The sequence below is a fragment of the Trichechus manatus genome, unplaced genomic scaffold, assembly GCF_000243295.1.
Source record: "Trichechus manatus latirostris isolate Lorelei unplaced genomic scaffold, TriManLat1.0 scaffold00069, whole genome shotgun sequence".
NCBI classification, from domain to species: Eukaryota; Metazoa; Chordata; class Mammalia; order Sirenia; family Trichechidae; genus Trichechus; species Trichechus manatus.
Genome location: NW_004444005.1, coordinates 1947042 through 1964377, shown reverse-complemented (window position 1 = coordinate 1964377; position 17336 = coordinate 1947042). Strand labels below are relative to the sequence as shown.

Below are 17336 nucleotides of genomic sequence, written 5' to 3'. Positions count from 1 at the left end.
GGGAATGAGTCAAGAGCTTAGAGCTTTCACCTCTGGCGAGCATAGGCTGTGTGTGTGTGTGTGTGTGTGTGTGTGTGTGTGTGCGTGTGTGTGCGCGCGCGCGTGTCGTGCGTGCATTTGTGCACACACATGCATATGTGCATGTAGGGGGGTTGGCACTTATAAATGTCTGGTGAGATATGTGCTGACTTCTGGAAGCATTTGAGGGCTCTGGATTTTATTTGTGGGGAAAGAAAAAGATGGTGGAGAGGTCACAGGTCAGGCTAACATCCTGCTGAGTCAATATTGACTCAGGATGGAAGGGGAGACCCTTCCCCTCCCCAGGCGGTCTAAGCCACCCCGTCTGTCTGTCTGTCCAGGCCGCAAAGCAGAGGCCCAGACTCAGGAATGACAAAAATGTGTCTGAGCCTCACTGAGCTGCAGGAAGGAGCCATGGGGTAACACCCAAAATACATAAAACGAAGTGAAAAGCTAGAGGTTTGGGTCTGGGAAGCCCTTGCTGCCCCAGCCCCATGTGTTTGAAAGTTCAGATTCCTGCAGGCTCTGTCTCCCACCCCCTGGCGACCCCCGGCGACCCCCTGGCTCCTCTGTCCTCTTAGATATATCATGCAATTCCCTTTAGAAAACATCCCTCTCACACACAGTCTATCTCTCCCTCTGCTGGGTCCACTCTTGAAAAAGGTCTTGAGGGTCTCTATCACACTTTTCCAAGTTTCAGAGTCTCCTTGTCCTTCAGGAAGTACCACCTGAGGTCTCGACTCTGTTCCTCTCCCTCACTGCTCTCAAGGAGTATCCACTGATGGGTCCCCTTCCTTCAAAGAAGACTCCTTCAGCAGCCTGTACTTTCCTGTCACTCTCTCTTCTCTGGCCAGGCCCTCTCCAGCCCCCCTTCCTTCCCCCATGGTCCCAGAATGGGACAGAGGACGACAGCCAAGGCTTAAGCAGGGCAGTGGGGTCCGTGTTGTGTCTGGATGTACACCGAACCTACACCTCCTGTCCTGGCTCCAGCCTGGTGGCCCTGGGAGCCATGGCTGGGCTGGGCGCCTAGATTTGGGAGTGGGGAGGAGCGTTAGCCAGAGTTAACATGGCAGTCACATTCATCCCCAGGCAAAGCTGAGAACAGACAGCCCCTGTGTCCTGGTATTCTCCCTGCAACCTTGCTCACTCTCCTCCCTCTCTAGTCCTCTCCTCCTTCCTCTGCCTCCTCTCTCATCGTTCTTCTGCCCGTTCTTGTCCCCCTCCGTCTCCTTCGTGCCCTTCCCTCCTCTCTGAGGAGCACTGAAGGCCACTACTTCCCTTACCTTCCCTCTCCCCCTTCCCAGTGACAGAACCAAAAAGTTCTCCCTGTCATGCCCCTTCATAATCCAGCTCCATCATCACAGCCAGTGAGGAAACCACTGCTCAATTACTAATCTCTCTGTGTCTCAGTTTCCTCATCTGCAAGATGGGGATTGCAATGGTTCCCACCTCACAGGGTTGTGAGGATCTAAATGGATTAATATATACAAAGTGCCTCATATCAGTGGCTGATGCATAGTGGCAGCTTTAAAAAGCTCAAACCATTAGGAAGACCCAGCCCTTATGAGGGATAGGAGGCAGGGGAGGCCGTTAGCTGCTCCCAAACTTAGGGCAGTGTTGTTCCCTTGTCTAAACTGCAGGGCGCAGAGGTAGGTTTTCTGGATGCTGGATTCAGAAGCGGAAGGCTTAGCTGAGGGGAGTGGGGTTGGTGGCTGGCTCTAAACAGATTACAAATTTCCTACCCCACCCCCACTGCAGCTCCCTCCCAGCTCAGAGCTTGGCTTCCCTTGGCTGTGTAGACTGCTCCAAAGTAGGTTATTTGTTTCTTTCCTCCCCTCTCCCCCTAAGGAAATCAAAGACAGGCCTAAGCCTTCTAACTCAGGATTCCTGGGGCTTTCTCCACCATCCCTGACAGGAAGGAAGTTCTTTCACATATTTTTCCCCGATCCTTGTGCTGCCCTGGCTCTTGGGAGATGTGCCCCCATCCCAGCCCCTCTACCCTGGTCCTGAGGTGATGCCACTGTCAGGCAGGGGGCCCTGAATCTCCTCTTCCTTTTACTTCCCCATCCCCCAGTCCCCTCGCTCCCAAAAGAGCACATCTGGTTTGTGAATCTCTCTCATTCCAGCTTTAGGAGTTTGCCAGCTGCTGTTTCCTCTGTCGAATTCAGGCCAAAAATGGGGGTGGGGGACAGCTGGGGGACTAAGTGAGGGCCAAAGAAGGGGGGACCGTGGCTGGGACGTGGAATGGAGGGGAGGTTAGCGTGACCAGCCGTTGACCTCAGGCCCTGGCTGTGAATTCTGCCCGTGGGGAGGTGGGGGCGTGGACTAAGTCCCAGGTGGGGGAGGGAAGAAGTGTGATGGGAAGAAGTATGACACCTGGGGATGGCATGGGCGTCCGTGTCTAGGATCCAAACATCTCATCTGCCTCAGTCCCATTCCAGCCCCCTCTAGTCCCCCAGCCGGCCTGGCTGGCCAGGGGAAGAGGACAGTTCTCCAGCATGCTAACTAGGCTGGTGGGCTGTTTCCCGGGAAGACCTCACAGCTGCCCAGTGGGGCAATGAACTCAGCATTATCCACCTCCTCAAGGGGCCTTTATTCCCGGCTCAGGGTGGGGGGTAGAGGAGGAAGACTCGGGGTGTGGGGTCGGGGGCGGGGGGGTGGTGGTGGTGCTGGCCAGACCATCCTTGATGTGTTTCCTGAACTTGGCTCGTCCTGCCAGAGATGGAGGTTAGGGAGGGAGGACATCTCTGTGTGGCCCCCCGCAGGCTCTGACCCTCCCTGCTCAGGGCTCCAACACACTCTACTTATACCTCTGCCCCAGCCCTGAGTGTACTCTGCCTTGCATTCCAGCTGTTGTGTACCGCCGTCTTCCCAGGGGAGCCTGGGAGCTCCTGAGGGGCTGAGAGGGGTCTCACTTCCTCCTTGGCCCCCTCAGTGCCTAGCGCAGTGCCTGACACAGAGCTGGCCTTCAGTGCCTGCCAACTGCATAGAGCTGGAGTTGACACCGGCTGAGAAAAAGGCCACGAAGGGCTGAGAGGCAGGGAGCCCAGCCCTGGGTGGCGGCGAAGGCGGGGGAGAACATCTCTTGACTGTCATTCAGTGGGATAGGGCACTAGTTAAGAGCTTGGAGTCAGTGAACTGGGTTTAAGTTCTGGTTTTGTCACATGCCAGCTGTGTGGTCTTGGGCAAGTCACTCACCCTCTCTGGGCTGTTTCCTCATCTGTGAAATAGGGGTATTAGTAAGTAGTACCTATCTTGTCATTTTGTGGAGAGGATTAAATAAGATGACACATGGAAAGAACTGATGTACCACAGTGCCTAGCGCATACTAAGTCCCCAGTAAGAGTTAGCTGCTTCCATTCTTAATTCCTCCTTGGAGAATGGGGCAGGAGCAGGGGGAGGTGGTGGGGAAGATACGGTACCTTCCCAGGTTTGCTGGGCTGAAGCCAGCTCCTAGAGGTCATCCCAGCCATCCCCCTGCCTCTGCTCTCCAATTCTGTCATCTCAAGCAATCCTTCTCTGAGGACGTCTGTTGAAAGTCTTCCCTGACATGTAACCAGCAAGGGAGACTGTCTCTTCAGAGAGGAGAGATGGAAGCAGAGCTCTGCACCCTGCCCTGCCCTACCCCACCTCAGCCTTGCCCTCCTGTACCTCTGCTGATACCATCTCCACGCCACCGCTGTGCCAAGAGCACCTCCTCACACACAGTTCCTGCGTGGGGGCCTGGTGGTTTATGGGTGGAAATGGGTCGGATGATGGGTTCAAGGGACCAGGAGCATCCCAGGGGACAGAGGTGTGGAGAGGTTGACAAGATCAGCTCTGGGCTTCTTCTAGTGTGAAGGAGAGACAGATAAAGAAAAAACATGTCAAAGGCCTAAATGCTTCCTCCCTTCACCATCACTGTAAGTCAGCAAGTTGCGGGGGTGGGGGGGTGGGAGGGGTTGTGCCAGTGTGTGGCCAGAATGACCAAGAGAAGAGGGCTTTGACCGTGAGGTCTGAGGGAAAGCATCTGGACAGGCAGCCTGGGGCCTTGGGCAGGGGGCAGTAAAATGTGCTCCCTGGAGCCTCCCCTTCCCCCGACCACAGGTACACAGTGTTCAGGAGTCACCCATGGCCACCCACCCTTTTCCTCCAGGCACATAGACTCTGGCCCAGACTGATGCTGGGAAAGGTGAGGGGAGCCTAGGAGCTTTAGGGCCATGGAGTCGGCCTTCATTCTTCATTCTACACCCCCTTTTCTTTCCTTGTCCCTAGTCCCCAAGACCTGCAGCCCCAAGCAGTTTGCCTGCAGAGACCAGATCACCTGTATCTCAAAGGGCTGGCGATGTGACGGTGAGAGAGACTGCCCAGACGGCTCAGACGAGGCCCCTGAGATCTGTAAGTACCTTCCTGAATCCCTTCCCCCAGACTCAGTCTCATCCCTTTTCCTTTTGGCCTCAGGCAGCTGTTTGGGTTGAGGATGGCTAGCCTGGTATGGACCTTGCTCCGTGCTTGTGTTTGTCCATGACATCACTAAAACTGTCCTTTCCCCCCTCTTCAAACTGCCCGGCAGGGTGCCTGGTGTGCTCAGAAGCCGCACATCTCCCTGACCCTCCCTCCCAGCTCCCCCTTTGGCAGCTGCTCCCAAGCCTGCCAGAGACCTGCCTTCTGGGCAGACAACTTTATTGGCAGGAGATGGCCCGGCTTCCCTTCCCTCTGGCTCTCCCCTCTTCTTCTCTGAGCCTTGATGAGTGCCCCCAGGTCTTGCCAGACCTCCTTCCCACCTTCAGACTTGCAGGCCAAAGGCCACAGGCTCTGGCTCAGCCTCTGTACCCAAAGCCCCGCCCCTGTGCGCAGAGTTCTCGGCCACCCCCGCCTTCCCCTGTCCCCAGTAAGTGGTGTAATCAGAGGCAGCTGTTTAAACTGGGAGAAAGGTCCCCACCCAACCTTACCCTGCCAATGGGGGATGGAGGATTTGCTGGCTGGCCCCCAGAGTCCTGGGGTCTCCACCTTCAGGCACGGCTAATTTGGGCCTGGGTCTAGGCGAGCCATGCACACCTAGCTCTGTCTCTGTTCTCTCGCCCCACCTTTATCCCGTGCAAGGCCCATCCCCTGCCCTTGCCCCCTGTGCCCCCCATGCCCACCCATAATTATCTGGGGTAATTTTAGGGCTGGAAAGGGAGCCACCAGTTCTCTCAGTCTCACCCCCATACCCTGCCCTGGAGGGGCAGGGGCCAGGGGTGTTCTGTGAGTGTGGCTCTGTGAGGGTGGTTCAGTCTGGAGCCTCTTCTTATTTGAGGCCACCTTCACCCCCACATTTCTGACCCTGATGCTTGGTATTAGGGTAAAGGAAGCCATGCAGAGGGGCCATATGTGAGTCTTCTCGTCTATTCTTCCATTGTTTTGTGCAAACCCCACCTTATACACATCCCCACACTGCTCACATTCATACACACTACTGGACCCCACACATTCACACACAGACCCCTACCTGGGCACTGATGCTCCCACAGCCTCACACAGATACAGGGACACTGGCCCAGACATTCTCACAGAAACACAGTCAGTGCTCTCAAGCATGGGTGCAGAAACACAGCTTGCCCTGGACACACACGTGGGCATAGGAACAGTCACAAACCCAGACTTGCAAAAGGACGTGGAAACTTGTATCCTGAGGCCAGAAGCACCAGCGCACACAGAGCCAAGTACCCACTCTGTCACACAGACACACACCAATCCCTCACTTGTGCACGTGGACGCTTACACACAGACACGATCTCCTTTACATACAATGTTCAGCTGTGGGGGCTGCTGCCGGGCACTGGTCTGTTTCTAGTTTACAGGCTCAGCTGGCATCCTGGCCCATGTGGCCTCCTTAGGATTCACTGAGGAGCTCTACCTGGCCCCCCTCAACCCACCCTCTGCAACAAAGGAAGTACCACAGATATCACCAATTTACCATGATCTTCGACCCTCCCCAAATCCTCAGGACAGGCTACTCTGGGGTGGGAAGTCTGGAATAGCACTGCCCAATAGAAATATAATGTGGGGCACATGTGTATTTTAAAAATTTCCTAGTAGCTACATTAAAAAAGATAAAAAGATGTTGAGTTTATGTTAATGGTGGTGGAATGATTTGGAAAAGGATAGCAGTGAGAATGGATGCGCAACATGAAGAATGTAATCGATGTTACTGAATTGTACATGTATAAATTGGTGAGATGGCCTATGTTTTGTTATGTACATTTTTACTACAATAAAATAACAAAAAGATAAAAAGAAACAGTCAACTAAATTTTAATTATATATTTTATTTAACCCAATTATACAAAACTTATCATTTTGATGTATGATCAATACAAAAGTTATTAATGAGATCTTTTGCATTCTTAATATTTTTGTACTAAGCCTTCAAAATCCGGTATGTATTTTATACTTACAGTTTGAAGTAGCCACATTTCAAGCGCTCGATAGCCAAATATACTGATCGCTACGTACTGGATAGCCCAATTCTGGGAAATTGGGAAGAAGGTGTTCCTCATCATTTGACTTTTTCTGTCATGGCCTTAGCTCATCACAACCTTTCACCTCTGACTTCAACCTGTCTCCTAAACATAGAATGTTGAGGCATTGGGGCCCACAGGTGTGGGGCATTTGGGGAGCAGACTCTTTACTGAAAGCCTAGTTTCCCCTCCACCTAGATGTGTAGTTACTGGTGCGAATGATATAGAAGAGCTCTAGGTGGAAGGGTCTAACCAGCCCCAAGGCCTCCTGAGAGGTGAAAATGCCTGTGTCTGAAACCTCAGCCTAAGTTTTCCTCCCTTCCCTCGGTGAACAGATGGCCACTATAACCAGCTTGGTCATGCTAACCATTCCATCTGTCCCAGGTCCACAGAGCAAGGTCCAGCGATGTCAGCCCAATGAGCACAACTGTCTGGGCACCGAGCTCTGTGTTCCCATGTCCCGCCTCTGCAATGGAGTCCAGGATTGCGTGGATGGCTCAGATGAGGGTCCTCACTGCCGAGGTAAGGGCTCTTCGGCCCTCTCCTGTTCCAGCCCAACCTTGCCAAAGTGGTAGATGCAGGGAGTTCTCAGTAGGCACCTGTTGGGTTTGGAAGTCCGCCATCCAAGGACTCTCCTCTCCCCTTCTGTTGACAGGAGGTCTTGTCCTACTCCCCTGCAAGAATTTGCCACCAAACAGTAGTCAAATTTGGTGGGCCCCTTGAGCTTAGAGCTTGGTCTGACAGCCCAGCGGTCCTCAGTGACAGGCCCTGGCCTGGCCCTCCCGCAAGCTGGCTGTGTGCTCCTCTCCAGGCCACAGTCTTCCCATCTGTAAAGTGAGAGCTTTACACTATGTCAGTGTCTTCATACTGTTTTTTTAAATAAGTGAGGTCCTTTCTTCATATGGTTTCTAATGAGAAAGCTGATTATGAACCCAGAGAAGAGTAGAGCTACAGAGATTGAAGCTGGGGTTCTGGAGCCTTGTTCACCTGGCCTCCCCAGGAACTGCAGACCTTTGAGGCACCCTACCAGCTGCTTTGGCCCCAGCCTCGCCCACTCTGGCTGTTTTCTGAGGCAATTGGTGGGAAAGTCACCCAGACTGAAGAAGGAACTTTAGGACGATAAGTCATACTTCCTTCCCACCTGCAGCTCCTGTCACCAGCTCTGCAGTCCTTGTCCAGAAGGTTTCTGTGGTCCAGGGAGAGTCAGGGTCACTGTGTGAGCAATGGGGTAGGGGAAGTTTCTGATGGGCAAGGAGATGGGCCTAAGACCTGCCTGTTGTGGGAGGGTAACTTCTCCCTTCTGCTGCCCTCAAAGTCTTGGCCTGGACCTGGTGTTATGGCTGGTATCCAGAGCAAGGGGCCGGCCTTGTGGGGCCCTGAGCAAGCCCCTGGGGTGGGGCAGCCTTCCTGGCTATGGGGGTGGCTTCCTGAGCCTGTGCGCATGTCAGAAAACATCTGCCTGTGGGAGAAGACACATCTGGATCCTGTTCACTCTGAGCAGGGGGTGTGGAGCAAGGGAGTCTGTGGAAGATTTTTCTCATCTTGATATATTCTGTGTGTTTGTGTCCGGAGCTCCTGGGATGGGATGTAGAATGGGAGTCTGGGGGCCACCTTCAGTTACCATACCCCATCTTACTGGATGGGACATGTTAAAGGTTGCTTCCTTTTGAATCTCTTTTCAGCTTCAAAACCACAAAGAAACTTGAAAACCTAGGATTTGAACTTCCTTCTCTGATATTACAGAACGTGGGGCCTTCTCATTCCCCCATCCCATGTCCAGAAAAGACGCTCTTTCCTGGGTTTTTCAGCATAAACAATATTTTCCCCTGTGTGGGGGACAGCTAGACAGGCAGTACATTTGGGCTTTCGGGTGGAGGTAGGGAGGAGAAAGAATAACCGGGACCTGGCCCCCCATCCCAGCTCCTTCTGGCAGACTCAGTCCCTCTAAACATCTTAACATCTCCGGCAGCTTTCTCTCCTGGGTGGGGGCGGGGGCAGCAGGGGTGTGAGGCAGCTGGACAAAGGGGTCTTTGTGGCCAGGCCGCCTGGCCCCACGCAAAGGCCATTAATTGGGTCACTGGTCTTGGGGGGGCAGCAGTTCCCCCACCTCTCCCCCCTCCCGTCTCATTCCCTTCTGTCTGTCCTGTGGAAGTGGGTCAGTGGCAGGAGAAAGATTAGAGAAAGCTTTGGAGGGAAACTGTTCTGCTCCTCCTTCCTGTCCTCCACCTGGACCTTAGGCCCTCTCTCTGAGGCTCCTGGGGTTCTAGGGATGGGTGGGAGGGGTACTTCCAAACAACAGCTGGAGTCCTACAGGGAAAGACTAGGCTCTACCCACTGTTCACCCTTAGCCCTGAAGCCAACCTTGTAATCCCCGGGCAGTGCATTGGATAAGACTCACTGTCCCCCTGCCTGTTGACCCCAGCAAAGTACCAGAACCACTCTCCATGCTGACAGAGCAGAGCAGCCAGAGCGGGAGATGCGAGTTCTAAGCCCACTGTGCCATAATTGGCTATGTGACCTCGGGCCTGTTTATACCCCCTCTCTGGGCCTCAGTTTAGTTTCCTTGCTTTTGAAATATGGTAGATGCTTCCTAAGCCTCCTTCCATCTCTGGCATCGCAGCCCTTGGCAGTGGTTTCTGAGGGTTCAGTGGGAGTTGGGGTAGGGTGTAGGCTGGGCGTGGCTGCCAGGTCCAGGAGCCTGAGTATGTGTCTTCTGCCCCCACACAGAACTCCGAGGCAACTGCTCTCGGCTGGGTTGCCAGCACCACTGTGTCCCCACGCTCGCTGGGCCCATCTGCTACTGCAACAGCAGCTTCCAGCTGCAGGCAGACGGCAAGACCTGCAAAGGTATGTGAGTGCGTGTGCTGTGAGAGCATGTGCGTGTTGGACGGTGGGGCAGGGGGGCCTGGCTGGGGTAGGAGAAAAGGTGACAGAAGGTGCAAGAGACGGGGTGGGGGCTACAACCCATGGACATGCCAGTGACCCCTGGTCACATGCTTCCACCAGACTTTTAAAAATTCATCTTAAAATTATAGGTCATTTGTGAATCCTCTTGTCAAAAAATTAAAAGATCACAGATAAAACCAAAGTCTTCTCTGAGAAATCCTCTTCGATTCTGGTCCCTTTCCCATCTCTCTGGGGATCAGCTCTGTTATCAGTTTGTCTCTCTCTTTCCAGGCCTTTTTCTGTGCATTTGCATACACGTGCTCATGGAAAATCTCATTGGATGTGTTGTTTATGTGCGTGCGTCCTTTTTTACATAAATGGTATCATACTGTATGTCTTTTAAACTCTTCAGTCATCAGTATGTTCTAGAGGTCTTTCCATGCTAATATGTAGAGACCTACCTCATTCTTTTAAGAACCACTATGACGTACAACTATTACCACAGTTTACTTTGCCATCCCCCTTATTGATGAGCAATATGTTCCCAATTTCCGTCTGTTACAAACAATGCAAATTTTCTGTTTTAAATTTTCCTCCTTTGGGTCTTTGCGCAAATGCCACTTTTTTAGTGAGGCTACCCCTGACCACTGTAAAGTCACACCCCCACCACCCACATTCCCTGTCCCCTTTCTCTGCTTAATTTTTTTCCATAGCACCAGCCACTTTCCACTGTAGTAGCACCTCTAATATATGATTTAACTTTTTGTTTCATTTATTACTGTGATAACAGTATTACATTTATTATCAGAATAGAAATCTCATGAGGGCAGAGATTTGGGTCTTTTTTACCCCAGAGTCTAGAACAGTACTTGGCACATAGTAGATGCTCAAGAAATCTTTACTGAATGAATAAATGAATGTGCACACGTGCAGATGTTTCTCTAAGGTAGATACCAAGAATGGACGTGCTGGGTCATAAGGTTTGCACATTTCAAATGTTACTAGATTCTTCCAACGTATCCTCCAAAGTAAGAGTGGGCACCGCCAGCACTCCCACTGATGATGCTGGAGGGCACCCATTTCCCTGCCCGTGTTGCACTGGAAATGACCAGTCTTGCCCTTTTCCTGGCAGACTTTGATGAGTGCTCGGTGTACGGCACCTGCAGCCAGCTCTGCACCAACACAGACGGCTCCTTCACGTGCGGCTGCGTCGAAGGATACCTGCTGCAGCCAGACAACCGCTCCTGCAAAGCCAAGAACGGTGAGTGGGATGAGATGACCTGTGGCCACAGGCTCAGTGCCCTCAGTGCTGCTCCCTGATGGGCAGGGGCCTGGGAGGTCCTCGGGACCCTGGCTGCATTGACCCTTCTCTCCCCCGTCCCCAGAGCCAGTAGACCGGCCCCCTGTGCTGCTGATTGCCAACTCCCAGAACATCCTAGCGACGTACCTGAGTGGGGCCCAGGTGTCGACCATTACGCCCACCAGCACACGGCAGACCACAGCCATGGACTTCAGCTATGCCAATGAGACCGTGTGCTGGGTGCATGTTGGGGACAGTGCTGCCCAGACGCAGCTCAAGTGTGCCCGCATGCCTGGCTTGAAGGGCTTTGTGGATGAGCACACCATCAACATCTCCCTCAGCCTGCACCGTGAGTAGCCTGCTCCCAGCTCGGAGGGCAAGGGAGGTGGGCAGATTGGACGCTGTCTGGGGCCGAGGCTGGGGCTTTATAGGATGGCTCCTGAATGGGTAGGAGGTTGGACAGGATGACCTCTGTCTGGTGCAGAGGTGGGAGGTTAGACAGGACAAGCCCTATATGGGGCAGGAACCTAAACTAGATGCCCCTGTCTGAGACGGAGGCAGGGGGCTATTCATGGTGACGCCTGTTTGGGGCAGGGGCCAAGTCACGGCTATGCTTCCTCTCTCTCTGAGCTAAGTCTCTGCAGAGCTTCTGCCTTTCTGTCTGAGAAAGAACTTGCAGGAGAACTCAGGGCTGAGGGAGCAATGCAGAGTCAGTCTCCAGAGACCAGGGACTGTGTCCCATTCATGGAGGCAGAGAGAGCAGTGGTGATAGACCGCAGAGGGGCTTTCCTCTGCAGTGGGAGCTGGGGTGAGGGAAAGAAGGGGCCTGGAGCCGGAGGGAGCCCCTCTTAGCTGTGGCTGAGGGCAGAGGAGCCAGGCCAGCTCCTCGTCCGTCGTTGCCCTAGGGGTCACCCCCAGAATGGACTCCCCTGCTGCAGGGTGCGTGCAGGACTTTGTGGCAGTGAGTAAGAGGGCCACGTGAGCACTTTAAGATAGCCTGATGTTCCCATTCAGGCTCCTTTCCTGGGCTGTCTTGGGGTGGAAGAAGGGGTGTCACGGGACGGGGCGGGAGCATTGCCTGGAGCAGTCCCGCTCATCTCAGATGCTGTTACACAAATAAACAAAAACGCCCGACAGCTTGAAAATCAACATCTGGTGTCATCACGTTTCCACCAAATACAACACAGGGCTGCTGAGGGGAAGAATCGGGGGCCTGTGGTTGATCGGACCCCCAGGGAGGGTAGCTTGATCGGTGACCTTGAGCAAACCAGAATTCCCGGTCTCTGCCTTGGTTTTCTGTGAGCCCTGGGGGCGCAGTGGTTAAAGTGCTCGGCTGCGAACCAAAAGGTCCGTAGTTTGAACCCACCAGCTGCTCTGCAGGAGGAAGATGTGGCAGTCTGCTTCCGTGAAGATTCACAGCCTTGGAAACCCTATGGGGCAGTTCTACTCTGTCCTGTAGGGTCGCTATGAGTTGGAACCAACTCGACAGCAGTGGGTTTGGTTTGGTTTTTGGCCTTGGTTTCCTAATCTGCATAATGGGTTTGAGCCTCTCTGTCCGGATCAGATAAGTTGAAGTCAGTGGTAAAGGACAAGCAGACACAGGAGAGTTAGGATTGTGAGGTGGGAGGGGACCTTGGGCTTCTCTAGGAGATATTTAAGGGCCTTCTTTTGGTCCCATGTGCTGACCCCACCAAAGACAAAGATCCCAGCAGGGGGTAGGGATTAGTTGTGGCGGGGAGAGGGATGGTGGAGAGCAGGGGCTCCTCTGAGAACCCCACTCTCTGGGACCTGGTCATGTGGTCCATGCTTCGGCCTCTGGCCCCTCTGGAGCATCCCAGATGATGGTGTCCTTGGGCAGCTGGTATCCAGGGCTCACCTGGGGTGCTGGGCTGGGAGCCGCCAAGCCTGGTCGGCTGAGTTCTTGAGGGGGTGCGCACCTCAGGGAACTTCGTGGTAGACAGGGTAGGATTGGGCAAGACCCCAGGAGATAGCCCCTGCTCCCCATGCACTACCCCGTCATCAGGCCTGTCTGGGTAAACAGCTCTGGCAGTTCTCTCCCTGGTCCTGCCTCAGGGCCAGACAGTGGGCTCGTGGATAGGCAGCTGGGGATGCCCTGATGGGAACCTTTTCAGCTTCTCTGCCTGGGCCCCTCTCCTGCCTTTTTCCCCTGGAGAAGCAGGAAATAACCTCAGGCAGGCGCCCTCCCTTGGCAAACAGAGACTGCCTCCCAGTTGGGAGATGCACTGGGCCCCACTGGGCAGAGTCCAGGAGGTTCTGGAGAAGTGCTAGTGGGTAGATGAGTGGGTTCCCCTTGCCCAGCCTCTGCCCCTACTTTCCCACCCTGCGGAACCCCATGCTGCCTGAATGTCTGGCTGTTACCCTGAAGATGGTTGTTTCGTTCTCATCCCACAAACTAATTATGGGCCCTGAGTGGAGGATGTCGGAAGTATCTCTTCCAGCATACCCCCCAGGCCTAGTTCATCCCCCTTCTCAGGAGAAGCTGGACAGCCTGCCCTGGAGTGTGGGTTAGCTGGTCCCAGGTCCCAGGCACTCACCTGCGCAGTGGGCTGCTGGCGTATAATTAGCTCCCCAACGGGGAAGGGGAAGAAAAGGAAAGGCTGCTGCTTCTCCTGCTTTCCCTGCAATCATCCCATTCTGAGCTGTGGCTGTGACCCCCATTGAACCCCTAGAGGGGTAGGCACAGGGGAGAGGGATCTGACAACTGAAAAGTGCTGGAGCTGGGCGGCCGGCCTGCTGGTGTGGAAGAAGGGGAGCCTGCCCCACAGAAAACTGGAAACAGAAATAGAATAGAAGGAAGGAAGGAGAGCAGGAACTGAGCCTGTTTCACATAGGTCCCAGGGTATGTGTGTGCCAGAGCTGCTCTGAGTCCTGCGCACCCTCAGAGGCCCTCCAAGGCCCCATGGTGGTCATTGGAGCTCCAGGGGAAGGCTCCTTGGAGCCGGGCTCAGGCTTGAAGGTACAGCTTTTTCCTGTCTCGATTCCAGCTCCTTCCCTTCCGTCTGTGTCTACACGAGAGCAGAGGGAGACCCACAGACCTTACATTTTCTGGAAGGTGTACACGTGTGCACTTTGCTCATCCACTGAGGCCTTGGGTTACAGACCCAACTCCCCAGCCCCAGTGGTCTTTCATTAGCCTAGATTTGTGGTGGGTCTTGGGGACTCAGTCCCTATCTCTTCCCCTCCCTCCTGGGAGTACATCCCACGGCCCATCATCCCCTCTGCCCCTGCCCCAGTGGGTGCCAAGGTCCATGAGGACTTCCCATTCCATGACTGCAGAACGAAGCAGCTAAGAGCTAGAAGACCCCTTAGAGAGCACAAACCTTTTGGTTTTCAATACTGCGTTTCCCAAAGAGGGTCCACCTTGATTTTAGATTGTACATGGACAAGCACTGGAATGTTGTTAGTTGCCATGGAGCCAATTCCGACTCATGGCGACCCCATGTTTGCAGAGTAGAACTGCTCCATAGGATTTTTAAGGCTGTGACCTTTCAGGAGCAGATCGACAGGCCTGTCTCCCAAAGCACCTCAGGGTGGGTTTGAACTGCCAACCTTTTGGCTAATAGTTGAGTGCCACCCACACCTATGCACACCCACTGTGGTCGAGTCAATTCCGACTCATAGCAACTCTATAGGACAAAGTAGAATTTTCCCATGTAGTTTCCAAGGCCATAATCTTTAGGAAGTAGACTGCCACATCTTTCTCTCGCAGAGCGGCTGGTGGGTTTGAACTGCTAACCTTTCGGTTAGCAGGCAAGCACTTAACCAGTTTACCACCAGGGACTCCTTTTTATTGTAATAGTTATGTTTTATTTATTATTCATTAGGAAACTTCTATAACTAGCACATCAAACCTATGATTTCATAGATTACTTCTTGTTGTTGTTAGGTGCTGTCGAGTCAGTTCTGAGTTATAGCGACCCTATAGATTACGTAGGATTCAGTAAAATTAAAAAAGTGAATTGATCTAAAGAAATAGTAAATGATAATGCAAGCTGTACATAAACATGGCAAGCATTTGGGAGGTGGTACACAAAAGCCTGAAGTTCTAGAAACTGGGGTCAACAGGGTGATAGAGCCAGGACCTGGCCTTCCTGCCCTGCTCCTGCATCCACTTTTCTGACGACCTCTTTAAGGAACCTCGGGCCCATCCAGCCTCCTGCAGGGCTGCCTCTTGGCGGGGCTGGAGATCAAGTCTGCTGACCTCCCGCACCCTCAGCCCTGCACTTACTAGGCTGAGCGCCTCTGACCTTTTCTCCCTTCAGCTTTCATGCTCCCCCGACAGAGGATGTTTCCACTGTAGAGAGAAGGAGTGAGGGCAGACTGCTGGCTGGGGCCCAGGAAGGTGTGTGTGTGGTGATGGGAGGTTCTAGGGTTGCCAATAGAGGCCTTGAAGGAAATAGGGTTTGCTGAAGCCACTCAGCAGTTTTGGACTGTATGTGAAGGGATGCTCTGGTCCCAGGGCTTTCCTCCCCATACCATGCAGCATGGGGAAAAAGAGGGGGAACAGGGAGGCCCAGAAAAGGCCCCCTAGGCTGCAGTCGGCAAGGTTGCGAAATGGGTCCCCTAGTCCAGCTGGCCAACTTCACTTCTCCCTCCCTGTTTTTGTGTTTTTAAAATCACAACAGGAAATGGGGTAGTAATTCGTCTAGAGGGAGGCAGAGAGGGGGGCAGACAGCAGCCCCTCTGGGTCTGTGATGAACTGGCTCCCCCAGTTGGAAGGGAAGCTGTCTTCCTACTGAACTGGGCACCCCAGGCCTTCTTGGCCTCCACTTGCACCTACAGAACCCTCCAGACTTTACATAGGAACACCAACTACCCCCTTTTTGGCCTTGCTGACCCACAGGGTATCAGAGAATACTGGGATGGGGGTCTCTAGCCATCCCACCTTTTGGCCTTGGACTCCTACATCCTAGCTCTTTTGCTTTCCATTCCCATTCCGAGTCTCCTAATTGTTTAACAGCCCCTTCTCGCTTCTCTCCCAGGCCAGGGCCAGCACTGTGTCTCCTGGCACAGATCCATCCCTGTCCTCTCCTCCCCCGCTGTCTCCTTGAAGTTGCCTTTCCACCCAGCCTGCTCCCAACACCCCCATCCCTGTTGTCAAGCCAAAGGAAGTAACTTAAGCAAGAGAAATGTGTTTTAGAGACCAGAGTGGATTTCTCAATAGTGGGAAGACCCTGAGACAGGCTGGGCTACAGAACCTAGGCGTCTCATCCCTGGGGACCCAGGACTCTTGGGAGCCTGGGCCAGGCAGGGGAAGGGAGCAGGGCATAAACCCCAGGCTGGAAGTGCCAGCAGGGGCAGGAAGGACGCCAAGGGGAGAGTGGTGACATGGTGTGGCTGAGCCCCAGGCTTGCTGTTGGAACAAGGAAGAGCTGAAGTCAGGACTCGTTGGACCCAGACGAGCGGAAGGACAGTTGTTCAGCAAAGCTGCCACCAGGCTTGCCTGGCAGTCTCCTTCCCCCTCCAAGTCCCCATGCTCCCGGTCACCCGCTCCCTCACACTAGTCACCCCCATCCCCCTCACACCCAGTCTGCTGAGCAAGGTCCCTGGAGGGCTCTGACAGCATCATGGAGCACCAGCTGGATCATCCTCTCCACGTCTTGGGGTGTTCCAAGTCTCAGCAAAGCCAGTGAAGGAGGATCCCAGCAGTAGAAGGGAAGGGAAAAAATGATGTCCCAACTCTAGGACAACAGAGTGAGGACTCAGTATTCAACAAATATTTGTTGAACGAATCAATACATGTGTGTCAGGCGCTGGGGACAGAGATGAAAGACAGCACCCTGCCCTCACAGTATGTGTAGTCAGGTGAACAGGCTGTGAGAAGATAAATGACTGGGGTTACAGAAACCTGTAATAGGGAAGTCTTCCTTCTGGGGGCCTGAGCTTTGTCTTGAAGGATAGTAGGTGTTAACCCCAAACTGCCAACCATGAGGGACCACCTTTAGTCAGGAGGGCTCTGGCCAGAGGCCCAGAGGGCAACTTGGTGAAGAAGATGGGGAAGGATGGGGCTGGGGTGAGGGAGGATGTTGATGCAAACAACACTCCATTTGCAGAGTGTTTACTATGTGGCAGGCCATGTGCTAAGTGCTGTGAATGCACCATCTCATTTTATAGATGAGGAAACTGAGACTGAGTCACTTGCCCACAGACCCACAGTTGGAACGTGACAGAACCAGGTTCAAACCCAGGCTATCTGTGTCTGGAGCCTGGCTGGGCTCATGGCAGAGCAGAAGGATGGGAGGGAGCAGAGAGGTTCTGGGAATGAGGGCCAGACTGGCTGTGTTCACAGCAGATATGGTTGAAGTGGAAATAGGATTCTCTTTCCCTATCTGGAGACCTCGTGCCCTCTCCTACAATCTTTGGGCATGTGGTTGTGTGTGGGATTCTTAGGGCATAGAGGTGCCTGCCTTCCCCAGTTTCTTTATTTTAGGGAGAGTAACTGGAATCCTAGCGCTGAAGCCAGGGTCTTCTTGGATGTGGGGTGGGGCCATCATTTAGGGAAATGCCTATTGAACACCGTGAATGATGGAGAAGTTGAGAAAAATGGGAGTTGTGGGGAGTGCTAAGCATTGGGGTAGAGGTGTGGGGAGGGCTCCACAGTGACAAACACACCTTGGGTCTATTCTGGG

At 53.6% G+C, this 17336-nt stretch overlaps 1 protein-coding gene across 1 annotated transcript in view; it reads left to right on the top strand.

Moving 5' to 3' along the window:
- LRP1 (LDL receptor related protein 1) overlaps nt 1-17336 on the top strand; it is an 83883-nt gene that overhangs the window by 4882 nt on the left and 61665 nt on the right. The window contains exons 2-6 of the mRNA XM_004379896.2: nt 4273-4395; nt 6885-7022; nt 9228-9347; nt 10519-10647; nt 10772-11035. Coding sequence (XP_004379953.1) covers nt 4273-4395; nt 6885-7022; nt 9228-9347; nt 10519-10647; nt 10772-11035 — 774 coding nt within the window. The remainder of the gene's footprint in view (nt 1-4272; nt 4396-6884; nt 7023-9227; nt 9348-10518; nt 10648-10771; nt 11036-17336) is intronic.